This window comes from Dioszegia hungarica (genome assembly GCF_025882075.1).
Source record: "Dioszegia hungarica strain PDD-24b-2 chromosome Unknown MKK02contig_8, whole genome shotgun sequence".
In the NCBI taxonomy this organism is placed as follows: domain Eukaryota; kingdom Fungi; phylum Basidiomycota; class Tremellomycetes; order Tremellales; family Bulleribasidiaceae; genus Dioszegia; species Dioszegia hungarica.
This window is the reverse complement of record NW_026515770.1, coordinates 1,076,141-1,091,628: the sequence shown is the minus strand read 5'-3', so window position 1 is coordinate 1,091,628 and position 15,488 is coordinate 1,076,141. Positions and strand designations below refer to the sequence as shown.

The window sequence follows — 15,488 nt, the reverse complement described above, 5'->3', positions numbered from 1 at the left end:
TGCGTGCGCGTAAGGGACGGAAGCAAAGCTGTCTGAGTCAGGTTCGGGTGGATAAATCCGGACGCCGACCCCGGATTTCCGGGGTGCCGTAATATGACCGGTCACTTGTCGGGGTTCGCTGGCCAGAGACAACTTTTTCGACTCCACTTGTCCCCGGACTCTTCCCTACTCGAGTATATATCCAACGTCTGCACCTACAGTACACCCTACAATCTATACTCCTACACCACATACATCCACAATGTGCCCCACACCCGACGAGACCAACGCCAACGGCAAGGAAGAGATGGTCGCTATCGACACTCAGCAACCCTCATTGCCCCCACCCCAGCAGACGCAGCCGAACGGGAAGGCTGAGAATGGACACTCGCACCCTCCCGCTGTCAAGTCCCACAAGGGCGTGTATGGGCGTGCGAGCGACTTTTTGAGCAACACCAGCAACTGGAAGGTGGGTCATTTGCATCGCGAAGAGGAGGGAAGAGGGGAGAAGCGGAAATTCGCAGATCAAGGGCTGATAGGCTAGATTATCGAGTCGACATTGAGAGAAGGAGAGCAATTCGCCAATGCCTTCTTCACCCTCGAGACCAAGATGAAGATTGCTAGGGCGTGAGTAGACCTTTTCTTCACTGTATCAACGGCTTGTGCTTGCGCGACCCTCCTCTCATCGTCCGCCAAGCCAGACAGCTGATAAGCCAGCCTTGACGACTTCGGAGTCGAATACATCGAGCTCACCTCCCCTGCCGCCTCGCCCGAATCGCGTGCCCACTGCGAGGCCATCTGCAAGATGGGTCTCAAGCGGACCAAGATCCTCACACACATCCGGTGTCACATGGACGACGCTAGGATTGCCGTTGAGACTGGTAAGTCTGGTTCCGGCGATACATAGAGGTCTGCTGGGGACGAGTGGAGTACAGGCAGGGAGCTCTGCTGGACGGGACGAGAGAATGCGGGGCTGAACGCGACATTGCACAGTGTGACGCATCAGCTCACCCACAGGTGTCGACGGTGTCGACGTCGTCATCGGCACATCCTCTTTCCTGAGGGAGCACTCCCACGGCAAGGACATGACCTGGATCACCAAGACGTGAGTCTGTCGTCATTCTGCCTTGGTCAAAGCTCATACATCAGCGCCATTGAGGTTATCGAATTCGTCAAGTCCAAGGGCATCGAGATCCGATTCTCCTCGGAAGACTCCTTCCGGTCCGAACTCGTCGACCTGCTCTCCATTTACCGTACCGTCGACAAGATCGGCGTCAACCGTGTCGGTGTTGCCGACACTGTCGGGTGCGCCGACCCGCGTCAGGTATACGACCTCGTCAGGACGCTGAGGGGTGTTGTCTCTTGCGATATTGAGACGCATTTCCACAATGACACTGGGTGTGGTGCGTATCTCATATCGCTGAGAACAGGAGGGATAAAGAGGATCCGAGCTGACTGATCAGCTATTGCCAACGCTTACGCTGCGCTCGAGGCCGGTGCCACACATATCGACACCTCAGTCGTGAGTTTAGCGTTCGAACTTGGCTTGGCGGGACATCGAGCTGACAGTACAGCTTGGTATCGGAGAGCGTAACGGTATCACCCCCCTTGGTGGCCTTATCGCCCGGATGATGGTCGCCGACCCGGAATACGTCAAGTCTAAGTACAACCTCCACATGCTCCGTGAGATCGAAAACATCGTTGCGGAGGCCGTCGAAATCTCGGTGCCTTTGTAAGTTGACCTGATCGTGCGAGAGTGGGAACGGAAAGCTGACCTTCTAGCAACAACTACATCACCGGTTTCTGCGCCTTCACCCACAAGGCCGGTATCCACGCCAAGGCCATCCTTGCCAACCCCAGCACCTACGAGATTCTCAACCCCGCCGACTTCGGTATGACCCGATACGTCTCTATTGGGTGAGTACAGCCAGCGCATTTTGTGGTAGACTGGAGCTGATGGCAAGTCATCGATTGACCGGATGGAATGCCGTCAAGTCTCGTGTTGAGCAGCTCAACCTCCAGATGACCGATGAGCAGGTGAGCCACCTCCTCGCCCAGTCAAGGCTGAAACACTGCTGATACCTCCAGGTCAAGGACGCTACCGCCAAGATCAAGGAGCTTGCCGATGTCCGGACCCAATCGATGGACTCGGTCGACATGATTCTCCGGATCTACCACAATGCCGTCCAGTCCGGTGATCTCCAGGTCGGACAGTCGGCCAAGCTCGACTCGCTCTTGGAGAAGGTGAGCTTCCCACCTCGCCGTACTGACAATCGAATGGCACAAGCTGACAAGGTAGCACATGCCATCAAGGGATGTCTCGCCCACCCGGGATGGCGCGAACGGGACCCCGGCTAAGAAGCAGAAAACCGCCGCTTGAGCAGCTGGTTGGCACCATTGTGTACCCCAGTAGTTCATGTTGCATTATCAAAAGGAAGGGAGGAGCGGATTTGGCGGAGGGGGATCGGAGGGGATCTATCGGACTGGGGCGGGAAAGGGGAAGAGGCCCGCTTGTACAAATTGCATGATAGATATCCGTCTTGACCTTGCGAGAAAGAGAAGCGCTTTTCAACGCTGTCCCCACGCATATCCCACGCAGCCCATCACGCATCCGCACACGAAGTTGACCGCTGTATTGCTGAGCAGGTCCATACCAGGCCCAATCTGGATGATGGACCCCTCGACGTCCTTGCCTTTGGCGAGCCGCTTAGTCGAGTGATCGGTGAGGATGCGTTTCTCGGTTGTGGAGTACAGGGTCCGTTGAAAGAGCGCGCCGAGGAGCGAGTCAAGCTGGGCGATGTGAGCTCATGACCAGACCTGGGGTACAGCTTCATGTTTCAAGAAGCTCACCAGACTACCCGCAAGACCAGCCAGCGTCCCAAAAAGCAACATCTCGCCTGCCCATCCGAGATTCTCCGGAGATCCCGGGTCCTCAATCAATAGATCCGCAATCATGGTAAGCGCCATGATTGCTCCGCCTGCCACCGATGCTCCTAGGCCTAGCAGAGAGACACCGCCGTTCGTCCCTGGTGGTACTGTCTTGCCGGATAGGATGAAGAAGGGAGGAGAGGAGGAAAGGATGCCGAGTTCGGATGCGAGGGTGTCGGCGAGGCAGGTGGAGAAGTGGCTTTCATGGTCAGCTAGGATGAACAGCCTTGATAGGGAAGGAGGAAGGACGCGTACCCTAAGGCCATGTATATCAATGGACGAGCTGATACGTTGAGTGGCAGTAAATCAAAGAAGGACGATTCCTAGCTCCAGTCAGCTCGACCACCTCGAAGATAGCGAAGAGTGAGCGGTTCACCTACCGGGCTTGCCACGTAGCCTCGGTAGAGCAAAGCAGCTAGTAACGATGGGAGGGATGATGACAGGACCTGGAACATCAGCGATACTTCTAATGTGACTTGATGAAGTCGACGCGAGCTGACCTGTAAAGCATCTCGGTTGCCGCCGGGTTTGGCTGGGTCGGGGCCATCCTCCAACCTTGCCTTCACGTCTGCCTTCACCTGTATCGGATCAGCTTCGGGCGCCTCTCACGAATGATGACAAGGACATGGCTGAAGGAGGGTCTCACCTTCGTCGCTCTCGACCCCACCAGGTAGAATACAATCATCGTCACCCCAAACACCTTCAGAGGATTTGCGAGGTGCCCATATCCCACTACCCACGCCGCGATAGCGCCCGAGCCAGACAGGGAACCTTTCCGATACCCGTGCAAGCTCAGTCCCGTAGCTATCAGGGCTGCTCCTGGATATAGCGACGGTACGAAGGCCATGTCTGTAATGAAAGGGAATGTATAGAGGTGATAGAAGCTGTTGAAGGAGTTGCTTACAGCTGTGTGGGCTCGGTGGGCGGACCTCCTCCACATTCCGCAGGGTTCGGCGATCGCCGTAAGCGGGACTATTTCAACCTCTGGCTGCTTCGACAGCTCAGAAGGTGCTTCAAAATACTGATCTGTTGTTCTATATCTCACACTCCCTATACAGCTCCAGCACCGCCTTACTAAAGACTGCAGAGCACGCTTAGACGTCCGCTCAGGAGATACGGGTAAAATAATCGCCGAAAACAGCCGCAGAATAAGCGGACAACCTCGCCTTTATCACTTCTTTCACCATGTCCTCCCACCCCGAACTCGAGAAGGACCCGTTCTATCTGAGATACTAGTATGTCTGGATACCACATACTGGCATTAGGGCGGATCCGGGCGTCTGCCTGGTTCTGGTCGTGTGAGGGACAATAAGCTGACTGGAGGTAGTACAGGACACCAGGGACAGCACGGGCACGAATTCCTTGAATTCGAATACCAACATGGTGGGTTCGCCAGCTATCCTACAGGCATCAGCATATGATCATCAAGGCGTGCTGTACTGATGTGCGTAGGTCTAATCAGATATGCCAACAACTCAAACTACCGGAATGACAACTTGATCAGAAAAGAGAGTGAGCTACCTCCCTCCTAGTGACCGTGGAGGGCGAGGATGACGGAGCTGACTAGACAGTGCATGTCTCACCAGCAGTGGTGGATGAACTGAAGCGGATCATCCAAGAGAGCGAGATTGTCAAGTCAGTGCATACGCTAGCAGTCATTGTGGCGTGGGATTTGGGCTGACGAGAATAGGGAGGATGACAAGGCGTGGCCAAAGAAGAACGTCGGGGGACGGCAAGAGCTGGAAGTGCGGATAGAGCGAGATCATATCTCTTTCGAGGTGAGCTTACAGTGCTCCCTTATCTATAATACTAGGAGGAAAGCTCACACCTGTAGACCGCAAAGATTGGAAGTCTGGCAGACGTGAATGAGAGTCAAGATGCGGATGGGCTGAGAGTGTTCTACTATCTGGTGCAGGATCTCAAGGTAAGCTGTTGGAGCTCCCGCGATGGCGAGGACTCGACAGCTGACGATTCAGTGCTTCATCTTCTCCCTGATTACGCTTCACTTCAAGATCAAGCCGAGTAAGCTTCAGCCGCGATTGGGTAGGTCTCGCATCGAGCTGACCACTATCAGTCCAAATATAAGAACTTCTTACCGCTGCGTGTATAGTATAGAACCCAAAAAGGCAGATCATGCAATGTACAGCTGGCCATGCGCGTAGACCACAGCCAGGAAGAAGCACAATTTTCCTACCGATAACGTGGAGAGCAAATCGTGCATGAACCGCTACACCCTCTCAGACACCTTGATAGCTACTCGGCACCCTGCTCCAATGATCGCACTGAGCAGGCTATGTCCCGGTGCCTTCTGCGCTCCCTCTTCCACTGCGGTATCCAGGTGCTCCAGCTCATCATCCCGGAACTCCTCCAGAACCCCCTTCAAAAGGGGTAATGATGGATGAGGTGCTACGCCTGATTTGGTCTCGAGAAGGGGCTTCAGCGATCTGATTTGGCTGTACAAGTCAGCTCCCAGCTCAGCGTGTGCCGATGGCCACCAAGGACAAAGGACAACTGACTCGTCATAATGCTCCCCAATGACAGTCTCAACCGCTTCCGTACACGCCATAGCCGCCTCCCTTCCCATAAGCGCCGTCACCGCCCCCAGACCAAATGCCATCCCCTGCCAGACTGGGTAGAGTATCGTCGGCCGCACACTATGCTGCGTCTGCACAAGCCGCATGGTCGCAAGATGATGCTTTTCGCTCTCCCACATTTCCTGCTTGGTCAGCTATCAGGCCGCCGTCATCAGGTGGGCAAAAGCTGACCTCGACCTGCTTGACCGTCTTACTATCCCCCCGCATCGCACTCCCCCACTTCTGTCCCCTATATATCCAATTCGCACCCAGTTCGCCCGCCTGATCGACCCTCACGATCCGCGCAATGAGCTCCTTCTCCTCCGGAGAGAGGTTGGTGGGTGAGGTCGCGGTCGCTCGGGTATCTTCTGCTGGCTTGACTTGAGTATCTGCGGCGGAGGGGATGGGAGGGATGTAGGCGTGTGATGGACGCGGGGCGGAGGCGGAGGCGGATGAGTGGGAGCGGTAGGCCGGGAGAAGGAGGGAGGGGCGCGCGAGAAGGCGGGACGGGCCAGCGAGGGTGTTGCGGGAGATAAGTTGCATCTGATGGTATTGTGACCCAGTGGGGTGCGGTATTGGGGGTGGGGTAGCTGTGTAGAGAGGTAAGGTACAACAGGCGAGAGAGCGATCTTGCTTCGACATCGATCGCAAGATCCGCATTCCTTAACGCACGGACTGCTCTGACAAGCGCTGCAGCTGGTGTGGCGCGTGAATGTGGCGAAATAAGGTTGGCTCCATGGGCTACAGGGCCATGTGGGTCGTTCCGGACTGGGATGCTGCGCCACTGACTTGATGTAGTGGGCGAGACGAGCTTAGCACGCTGCGTTCTAGGCTTTTGGGAACGCACTCCCTAAGCTCCCCCGCCACCGGGTGGCAAACTCGACGCAGTCGCCCCCGGCCCCGCCCGCAGGCCGCAGCTATCGCGACTTGTCAGCAGCACCTGCTTTGTGCCTTCCATAGTCCACAGATCTGATCGTCTCATTTAGCGCAACCTTTGTCATCCAGGCGCCACATCTCACGAGGACCTCCAGCTTATCGATATCAGTGAGCACGTGCTTGAAGCCTTCCATCCTAGTCCAGATTCCAGATCTCAGATCTAAAGACAAGTTGGTACTGGTGCCATCTACATCATCCTTTGCCGGCTCAGCCCCCATATGGTAAGGCAATGGGGATCTGGCGCGGCCGTTTGGGTCTCCGCGATGGCGCCCGTTTTGGTCTTAAGTTCAACCTCGGCGTCTTTCAAGTCCTCATCGCCTCTTTTCCCTGCACAACACAGCTGTCAAGGGTTCAGCTTCGAAACGAGAAAACTACCCAACTCTGACCAAAGCACACATCGTACCCAAAGTATGTCCACGTACCAGTTCAATTTCACCGCAAAGCAGGTGGGAGGCCTTGAAGCCATCGAGAGAACCAAGCCCTTTCATCCCACGACCTACAGATGCGCTACCAGTATCGACCGCGATCGACGTGGCAAAGGCGTTGGCCTCTCGATCGATGCGATACTTTCCAATGACGAGATCGCTGCGAGAGAGCAAGAAGCTTCTGAAAGACGCGAAGTGCACCTCAAGGCTTTCTCCCAAATGCTGCTCTCCCTGACCGAAATGCGAGAGAGACGGCTTGCAACCGTCAGTCACGCTGAGTAAATCCTTTGCGTCCCTCCACAGCAAGGCCAGTTCCCAGCGCTGATGTCTGAGTTACCATGAGATGATGACGGGACTCACCCTGGATCTGCTTGACATGGTGTCCATTCTCGCCGATCAGGCCAGGAGCGGCGATGCCCATACCGACGACTTCGACTGCGCTGAGGATACGATGAAGCTTCTCCATAACATCGCCGATACCAAAGTCACACACCGATCGGTCGATGGCAACAGGGCTGTGTCCTCGGTGAGACCGAAGAATGAAAACTTCTACGGCCTGGCGGAAGCTCACCGCGACGACCCACAAGTGGCCTTCGAACAGCTGGTCACGCAGTGGGAGAGGGTGGATGAGCTAGCGTCGCATCTGAGCGCCGCTTCTTCGAAGAGAAGCAGTGGACACACCCAGTGGCTGATCAAGGATACGATGGATGGTCTTCAGAGCTATGCCGCGCGGACTTCAGCCGAGGTCGAGAGCTGCCGCTCCAAGGCCCGGAGTCCCCGGCGCAGACTCATCACGAAGGTCGCGGGGGGTCTCAAGGGTCTCACTCGACGCAAAGATCCCAGCGAGGCTGACAGATCTGGCCCGAGTGGGGATTGCAAGGGCAAGGGCAGGGCCGCCATTCCGTGATTGTTGTATGGCTATCCTCCTTCCAGATATGCAAGCATGCTAGATACAAATCTCCCGCGGCGCAGAGTGTAGAGTAAGGCTGTGAGTCTTGGATCTCCGACAGCTTGCCCCCCCCTATTGGCGACACTGCAGTGTAAGATAGCTCGGTGAGACCCAAGAACGAAGGGTTCCACAACCTGATGGAAGCTCACCGCGGGGACTCTCAAGCTGGCTTTGAGCGGCTGATCACATCACCCTTCTACTTCTCTCCGTCCCCCTTCTCGCCCGCGCCACCTCCCCCTACACCCTCTCGCCCTCCATCTCCCGCCCCGCCGGCCCGTCCATTTTTTCGTCCCTGATCATCGGTATGGCCTTCGGACTTGCCATGCCCCAACCTAGCGCCACCGCCGGCTTCTCGCTTGATAGGCTCTGCCCCATCCTGGCTCATACCTGCCTCGCCGTTCTCCGAAAGGATGCGCATGACGGTCTGCAAGTCCTCGTTCATGTTGTCCGCATCAAAGTCGAAGGCGAGGCTTGGCTCCGGAACCGGCAGACGAGGGGAATTAAGGGATGGGTCGGAGGCGGCGATGGATAGTACCGTGCTCGCCCGGACGTGGCCGAGAACAGCCGAGGAGAGCGCGTCATGGGTGGACGAGGCTGCATTGGGGAGCGTCGCCGTACTGGCGTGCTTGGCGGTCTTCTTGCCGGGGGCCGAGGCGGAGGGGTTGGACGCAGTGGTCGGTCGAGAAGATCCGGGAGCGGAGGAAAGTGTCAGGCCCTGACGGGGGATCTGTTGCTCTCGCCATTCGTTGGTGCTCTGGGGATGCAAGTTCTGCTTGTTTGCCTCCGTCCATGACTTCATCCATTCCTACGATCAGCTGTCTGCTCATGAGAATAGGTGGCGCAACTAACGTGTCGACGGTACTGCCATCCGGATTGACGGCGATCAGCCCTTGCCCCTCGTTGGACGTTTGCTTGATATCGTCGCCGCAGCAGATGAGTGGGTGGCTAGAGTCAGAACTGCACTGGCGGTGGGACTCACCAGACCACCACCGAGTGGACAATTTGTTTAGCACACCAGGCATCCATCGCAGCCACCGTCTTCTCCTTTATGTTCCGCCGGAGGCTGTAGGGGGGAGCGAGTTCTGGTGTATGGAACAGGTGCTTGAGCAAGGGTCCATTCGGGTCCGCATCCTTGCCTTTCCCCAGGTAAGCCGATCCCTTTGCCTTGGCAAACATGGCCGCCTCCTCGTCCAAAACGACCTCGTTGGCGAAGAGCTGGAGGTTGTCGAAGCTGAGGGATGGAGGGGGAGTATCGGTTTGTTGGAGTGATGGGCGAAGTGTAAAAGGCGGAAGGGTCATCTCTCCACGGCTGCGGACATAGTGCTGATGGGAGCTTGCTACGTGAGGTTATGGTTAGATGAAGCTGACGTATATGGGAGATGTCTTGATGGACGGAGAGGTTGAGGGAAGGAAGTGAAGGAGGTTTTGAGTGATGCGTACATGCAGTTTTCGCACCTCTGACTCGCGTCTTCCCTACCGTTCTTCGACAGAGCTGCGCGCCGGGGGAAACTGTGCCGGAGGCCAGACCATAGAGTCTCTGCCGTCAGTATGTCATTTTTAGATGAGCATCAGAGCTATATGTCGGTGGTCTGTGGTGGATATAGAGCCAGAATCCATACAAGAGACCTCTGCGAACTCGATTTCGCTCGACGCTTATTAGCCATGCATGGGGTTATGGGTATGGGCCTGACAAGTTCGTCTGGGGCAAGGCTGTGTGTGAGACTGAGAGAAATCCATACTCGTATCTGGGGACGAAGGAGAATCAAAGAAAAGCCAAAAGTGGACAGTCCTTGTGATATAGAGGGAGATCACATATCGGCGCACCGACATCGCAAAGCAATCACGAGTCGTTACGCACTGCTAGTTGTGCCCATTCTCACAGCCATTAGCTACCCATCTCGGATAGAGCAGTCTCTTCGTTGCACACCGTACACAGATTATATTTCACTGCTGATCCCTCTCTCTATATGGCGACCACCAAGCAGGCCGCACACGAGCTGAAGTTCACCGCTGACAAGCACAACCGTTTACTGTCTTATGCTTCTACAGTGGTCTCAGACAAGGCGAAGGCCAGAATCGACTTCACTTCCATCGCAGCGGGCCTCGGGTCAGCCGACTCGTCGCAAAGCCTGCCACATTCGACGCCGCACGCCAAACCCCCGTGTGTTTCAGAGTGCATGTCGTGGCATTTATGACTGTCCTGATACCGTCACCGCTACCCACAACCACCAGCCAAAGCGAAATTGGCTCTCCTTCATCCTTCCAATGTGCGTCCAAGTCATGCCTACAAGTAGAGAGCGCAGCAGCTGACTCATTCAGTCTATGAGAATGATGACACCTCCTTGGTCGCAGTGCGTTGACGCGAGCCATCCTAAGCTTCTACGGAGGCGCGGGAAAGTTGCACGCTATTGAATGACATCTGCTGTCCGGCGACCACCCTCCTTGTTATAAAGGGACGGCTTACCGTATGGTCTGATCACCGAGTTGGAAGGGCGCCTCTTCTGTGATGTAGCTCTAGTTCATGATTAGCATGCATGGGATACAATCGATATGAAGCTCTTCTGGACCATGCTGCACTGGGCGGAACCAAATTAAGCTCATCCCGACCACCGCCGGTTGCAGGACCCGTTTTGCTCCTCCAACAGCACCTTGAATTCAGCTTTATTACCATCTATAGCTCACATATCATGTCGTCCATCCTCCGCTTCACCGTGCGTTGGCAGCAGAGAACGTTGAGAGAATTGCTGACTGGATTGCAGGCCCAGCGCGCAGCTCCTTCATTCTCCCGCTCGATCTCTCTTTCGGCCGTCGCGAGAAAAGGTTAGCTGCCCGCAACTCAGCCTCAACGCCTCATCACCGCCTAGAGGACTCCAGCTGATGATGACAGATCTCATTCAGGACCTGTATGTCTCCCAATTGAAGGCCTACAAGCCATCGCCGCAGGTACGTCGAATCTCAATCAGCCCTGCCACTCACCGCGGAATCACCTCCCTATTATTCAGGCAGGAGCATAAGCTGATACTCAAGGCTAAGGACGCCGCCGCATCTTCCGTCCGCTCGTACACCGCCCCTACCCCACCCAAGGCTCCCGCACTCCCGACCGACCTCGCCTCTGAGCTTGCCAAGTTTGACGCCGAGGAGCCCGTGATTGGCCAAAAGGCAGAGTCCAAGCCGGCCGCTGGCGCCGAGACTGGCGGTGATGGTGTGCAGGAGTACTTGAGCTTCTTGGAGCAGGACTTGCCCAAGGCGGACAAGCACCACTAGATGGATAGATGGGATAGAGCGGAAGGGAGATGAAGGGGGAAGGAGGAAAGGAGGAAAAAGATGTGACCATGCATCTGGTTCAGGGAGAGACATTGCGGTTTTGGGACCGACAAGAGGGTGCGCTCGAGGTTCGGTCCAGCGCCTTGACAATCGCTTGTTCTACTCATCATTGGGCTGGTGTAGGAGCCGCTTTACTGACGCGTAAGGCAAATACACGCTGAGGCAGTTTACATATTCCCGGGGCAGTGGACGTGTAGATGTTTTCGAGATAGAGCAAAAGCCAGGGCCGACAAATACCATCCTACACATGGGTTCACAAATAGATGCTGTATGATGTCTGGCCGTACGCCTGTCCCGCAGAGGACCTAGCTGCGAGATCTACTCCTCCTCGCCCTTTGCTTTGGCCTTTTCTCTTCTCTCCCTACCCTTTGCCCGGGCGTCCTCAACGGTCTTGTCTGTAGGATCAGTCTCGGTCCTCATTGACTAGCTGAGCGCAGAGTCATGCTCACCCATAGTCCCACTCTGACCCATCTCTTTGAACAGCTGGAATACCACAGGAAGCAGATTATTCTGCCTGAGGGTATTTTCGAGCTTGCCCCGCGCAGCTTTGGACTTTTCGTGCTCGAGCTGATCTGAGAGCTGGTACTTCTCCGCTGCAGGGGTCGCATCGTCATTAATTTGCCGAGTCAGCCGTGGGACGGCGGCTGATCTGATGGCGAGGAGATTGAACATGAGCTATTGTGTCAGCTCGTCTACAACCAAAGTCGTTGTTGGACTATCGCAGGAGTGGCACGGAGAGACAAACTAGGCTGGTAAGAAGTGTGAGCACTCACAGATCCAGCAGGGTAGGCCGCTATTCTCGCCTCAATCGTCTCCCGAGCCGTATCCACCCAATCATCCTCCACCGCCGCGTGCATGACAGGCGTCTTTCTCAGCCCATCCAGCTCATACAGCACGCCATGGATAGGGAGGTATGTGACGAAGTGGTAGGCGTCCTCCTTCTCGCGCTCGGGGAAGGCGGAGGGGTCCATGCTGAAGGGAGAGGATTTGGAGAAGGAGTTGTGGACCTCTCGGATTCGGTCCGAGGAGGAGAGGATGTGGCCGAGGCTAGTCGTCAGCTATCGTGCACAGCTGAAGAACGGAACGATCGTGGGGTGTGTGGCGGCGGTTCTAGACGCCTCCAAAGGCCAAGGGGTGGGAGGTAGAAGGAGAGCAGACAGAGACTCACTCCATGGACTCCATGCCCGCTCCGAAGTCGCGCAGGTTATCTAATTCGGCCTATGACTTCAGCGAGCTGCAAATCTGTAGGACGCGGGAGACATCCCCTCCAGCGGGACGAGAGACTTACGCCGAGCTCGATGGTCTCGCCCTCATACTCGGACTTCTGAGCGGGGATGTTCATTACCTGGCAATGTCAGCTTCGACCCCCATTGTCCCGGTCAAAGTAGCTATCCCCGACGTACAGCATTCATAGCAGCCAATGTACCGCAGCTGTTGTTAATGACCTGTACAACTGCATCAGCTCGCTCCACTGTCTAGTTTCCAGACGCTGGCGACCTACCTGGTTCGCGAACCAAACTCCACTTTCTAAAGGATCGACCTCGACCCCACTAGATCCTGATCCATCCCCATAGCCAACGTGCTTGAACAGGAAGATGAGTGCGTGGATAGGCTTTAATGTCTCCAGCGTTGACGCGTCGAGCGAGTATAGGTCATCCTGGCAGATCAGCTTGCCGGAGCAGAAGGTAACAACTTGGAAGGAGGTTGAGGCTGGATCATAACGTACCACCTGGAGACCCTTGACGCCGAGATCGCGCAGAAGCTGGGTGAACACCTGAGGATCGGACTCGGTCAGTGACCAGCCTGAGGGGTCGTCGGACATGTCTGCTGTGGTCGGTGGGGAGCTGTGGAGAGAAGAGCAAGTTGAAGGAAGATGGACGATGACGTGAGTGATTTTGGCTTTTGGCTTTTGGTCTGCAGTCATGCGAGCTGCAGATCTGACCTCTTGCAGGCCCAGTAGTCACTCTCCTCGTTGTTACATATATTATAGAGCAGGAAAGCTATGCCGACAGCAGGGTACAACAATTAGATTATATGGCCGATCCCTCCAGAGCCTCCTCGTGATCACAGCACCGCCACGTCTACCCCTACCTGGCAGCTGTCTGCTCCGCCGCCGCATTGTCTGCCTTCTCCTCCCTCTTTTCCCTCGTCTTTGTCCCCTTCCCTGGTAACAAGCCCGCCAGCGTCTCCTTTGGCTTCTCCATCGCCGCAATGCCCTTATCCGCCTTGCCTTGGAACGTTCCCACATTCTCAGCCCTATCCTCCAACTCCGACACATCCGAGCTGGATATACTGGACGCATCGCTCCCCTGCCCAATGACCATATGCTCCCCTTCCTTCTTCTTCACCTCCACCTGTTCCTCCTTGATCTTCTCCAGCTTTTTGTCGTCACACGCCATCGTGACGATCTGGAGCCCGACCAGATTCTTCTCGAGAAACTGTTGAAGGACGGGGAGGAGGGATTTCTCGGGCCGATACGTCCCGCTGTCATTGTCGATGATGAGCCCGTAGAACCGTGGCTCGGTCGGCGGCTTGTCCTTGTCCTCTTTGTCGCTCTTGACAGCATCCGGAGGATGAGTCTTTTGATCGGGATCACGAGCGGACTCGTTGGGATGTTCTAGCCGCCGCACAAGGAACTCGCCGCTCCAAGAGATGTACGCCTGGTCATCAGCCACATCCCGCACTGAAGGGGTAGACTTACGTGTACGTTCGAGTGCATGGTGTGCTTGCTCAACAGGTCGATCCCAAACTCCTTGCCCGTCTCCGTGAACCGGAACAGCCCGTCCAGCGTGATGACATAGGTAAATATCCGCCCGCCCAGATCATAATGTACCATGTCGAGGAACTGACTTGTCATTTCCTCGCAGGGCCCGTCGAACCGACCGTGTTTGGACGTAGGGGCAAAGTTGTAGATCCGCTCGTGCTGGTGATGTAACGCCTTGTGGAGCGCCCATCCGCTGATGCCTTTCCGCTTGAACATCCAACCGATGAATGGCTTGAACTCGACGAAGCGGTGGTAGAGCTCATTTGGAACCGGACCGCGGAGTTGGAACTCGTTCGATTGGAAACTGGGTATCAGCTCGAATCACTTCTTGACATCAGGCCAGACCCACTTTGTCTTCTCCACGCCAGCATCATCGTCATGTGCCTTTGTCCCCGCCAACTTCCCAATCATCGGCGAGAAATGCTTCCACCAGAAGCAGTTCATGGTGTACGCCTTCCCGACCTCCTCCTCCGTCTTCCCCAGCACCTCGATCGACACCGTCAACTTGACGTGCATGTTATCCCGCTTCGCCATACTCGTGCACCACCTCAAGCCATACGCCCGGACGCTCGCCCCCTTCGAGGTCATCTTGTACACCTGCTGGTCGAGCTTGAACCCGTCGTTCAGCTTGCCCGTCTGGATATACACCTTGCCGAGCTTATCATCGTGGTCCTCCGGGTCCTCGTCGTACAGGCGGGCCTTGAGCACGAAGCCCGAGGCTGGTACGCCCGCGACGGTCCAGGACGATTCCCATTTGGGCTCGGTGCTCTCGTAGACCGTGTGAGAGCGGTACCGTAATGGAGGGTCGGCGGAATGACGGCTAGGTAGACCGGTATCCATCTGCGCGAGGATGTAGGGGTCCGAGGAGCGTTTGCCAAAGTCCGAGACGGGGATGTTGTTGGCGCGGTGGAAGGTGACTTTGACAGTGTAGGTCGTACCAGGTGTCCGCTGGACGGGGGTCTTGTCCAGGCCTCCCGGAGGTTGCTTCTCGTTGTCGCTGCCCATGTTGAAGGAGGGTGTGGAGGAGAAGGGGTGGCGCGACTGAGATTTGTATGATGTGACAAAGGAGCGCAGCTAGTACTCAAGCTAAGAAGTTTCACCGCCTTTATGACAAGTCCGCCGCCGACTCGCCGTCGTTGACGATCCAGAAGATCCAAAGGACCAAAACTGACTGCAGAGATCAACAAATAGACTCGTGCCTGACGGACTCGGTTCGTCATCGATCTCACGTCACGTAAAGGCAGCTGATCCGGATGCATAAACCGGGTCAGAGTCATAAGCGAGACACTTCTTGCTTGACACCAGCTGAGCCCTGCTGAGCCGTAGATGTCCCAAGCGAGATGTCCACCGAATTCGTCAGGACTCCGCGCCTCCTCTATCCCGGCCGAGGTTTCGCTCATGCTACAACGCATACATAGCACGCGAGGCCATGGAAGCGAGCGGAAGGAATCGATATCGAGCCTTATCTCGCCCGCGTGTCGGCAAGTGATCCCGAAATCCGTACGAGATGCAACTGCAGGACTACGGGTATGCTCACCTTGTACTCCTCATCTTCTCATATACCTGAGCAGCTTCTGCCGCCCATCACCAGGTCTCATTCGCAGACGCCA

At 56.0% G+C, this 15,488-nt stretch overlaps 8 protein-coding genes across 8 annotated transcripts; 3 read left to right on the top strand and 5 right to left on the bottom strand.

Moving 5' to 3' along the window:
• Positions 1-241: 241 nt before the first annotated feature.
• On the top strand, positions 242-2,359 carry MKK02DRAFT_26756 (HMGL-like-domain-containing protein; the record flags this gene model as incomplete). Its single annotated transcript, XM_053087252.1, has 11 exons — positions 242-448; positions 524-606; positions 697-860; positions 997-1,084; positions 1,129-1,382; positions 1,443-1,501; positions 1,554-1,711; positions 1,762-1,896; positions 1,944-2,016; positions 2,068-2,223; positions 2,279-2,359. The coding sequence occupies 11 exons, from the start codon at positions 242-244 to the stop codon at positions 2,357-2,359; spliced, it is 1,458 nt and encodes a 485-aa protein (XP_052945197.1).
• Positions 2,360-2,547: 188 nt separating this feature from the next.
• Positions 2,548-3,754, bottom strand: MKK02DRAFT_44107 (integral membrane protein DUF92-domain-containing protein; the record flags this gene model as incomplete). Its single annotated transcript, XM_053092776.1, has 6 exons — positions 2,548-2,769; positions 2,830-3,106; positions 3,163-3,230; positions 3,288-3,353; positions 3,408-3,485; positions 3,554-3,754. The coding sequence occupies 6 exons, from the start codon at positions 3,752-3,754 to the stop codon at positions 2,548-2,550; spliced, it is 912 nt and encodes a 303-aa protein (XP_052945196.1).
• Positions 3,755-4,092: 338 nt separating this feature from the next.
• MKK02DRAFT_44106 (mago nashi) lies at positions 4,093-4,992 on the top strand (the record flags this gene model as incomplete). Its single annotated transcript, XM_053092775.1, has 8 exons — positions 4,093-4,142; positions 4,235-4,290; positions 4,360-4,419; positions 4,479-4,542; positions 4,598-4,685; positions 4,742-4,831; positions 4,884-4,929; positions 4,982-4,992. 8 exons carry the CDS (start codon positions 4,093-4,095, stop codon positions 4,990-4,992), a joined length of 465 nt encoding a protein of 154 aa, XP_052945195.1.
• A 142-nt stretch (positions 4,993-5,134) lies between these two features.
• MKK02DRAFT_44105 (ubiquinone metabolism-related protein) lies at positions 5,135-6,023 on the bottom strand (the record flags this gene model as incomplete). The annotated part of the gene is made up of 3 exons (XM_053092774.1): positions 5,135-5,360; positions 5,424-5,623; positions 5,673-6,023. 3 exons carry the CDS (start codon positions 6,021-6,023, stop codon positions 5,135-5,137), a joined length of 777 nt encoding a protein of 258 aa, XP_052945194.1.
• Positions 6,024-7,986: 1,963 nt separating this feature from the next.
• Positions 7,987-9,089, bottom strand: MKK02DRAFT_44104 (uncharacterized protein; the record flags this gene model as incomplete). Its single annotated transcript, XM_053092773.1, has 3 exons — positions 7,987-8,595; positions 8,648-8,735; positions 8,770-9,089. 3 exons carry the CDS (start codon positions 9,087-9,089, stop codon positions 7,987-7,989), a joined length of 1,017 nt encoding a protein of 338 aa, XP_052945193.1.
• A 1,388-nt stretch (positions 9,090-10,477) lies between these two features.
• Positions 10,478-11,054, top strand: MKK02DRAFT_44103 (ATP synthase complex subunit H-domain-containing protein; the record flags this gene model as incomplete). The annotated part of the gene is made up of 4 exons (XM_053092772.1): positions 10,478-10,501; positions 10,550-10,610; positions 10,678-10,733; positions 10,818-11,054. The coding sequence occupies 4 exons, from the start codon at positions 10,478-10,480 to the stop codon at positions 11,052-11,054; spliced, it is 378 nt and encodes a 125-aa protein (XP_052945192.1).
• Positions 11,055-11,432: 378 nt separating this feature from the next.
• Positions 11,433-12,936, bottom strand: MKK02DRAFT_36691 (putative ubiquitin-specific protease; the record flags this gene model as incomplete). Its single annotated transcript, XM_053089478.1, has 8 exons — positions 11,433-11,509; positions 11,564-11,789; positions 11,888-12,161; positions 12,283-12,332; positions 12,403-12,459; positions 12,518-12,559; positions 12,616-12,771; positions 12,841-12,936. 8 exons carry the CDS (start codon positions 12,934-12,936, stop codon positions 11,433-11,435), a joined length of 978 nt encoding a protein of 325 aa, XP_052945191.1.
• A 265-nt stretch (positions 12,937-13,201) lies between these two features.
• MKK02DRAFT_36690 (uncharacterized protein) lies at positions 13,202-14,883 on the bottom strand (the record flags this gene model as incomplete). Its single annotated transcript, XM_053089477.1, has 4 exons — positions 13,202-13,309; positions 13,361-13,774; positions 13,816-14,182; positions 14,228-14,883. The coding sequence occupies 4 exons, from the start codon at positions 14,881-14,883 to the stop codon at positions 13,202-13,204; spliced, it is 1,545 nt and encodes a 514-aa protein (XP_052945190.1).
• Between the last annotated feature and the right edge of the window lie 605 nt (positions 14,884-15,488).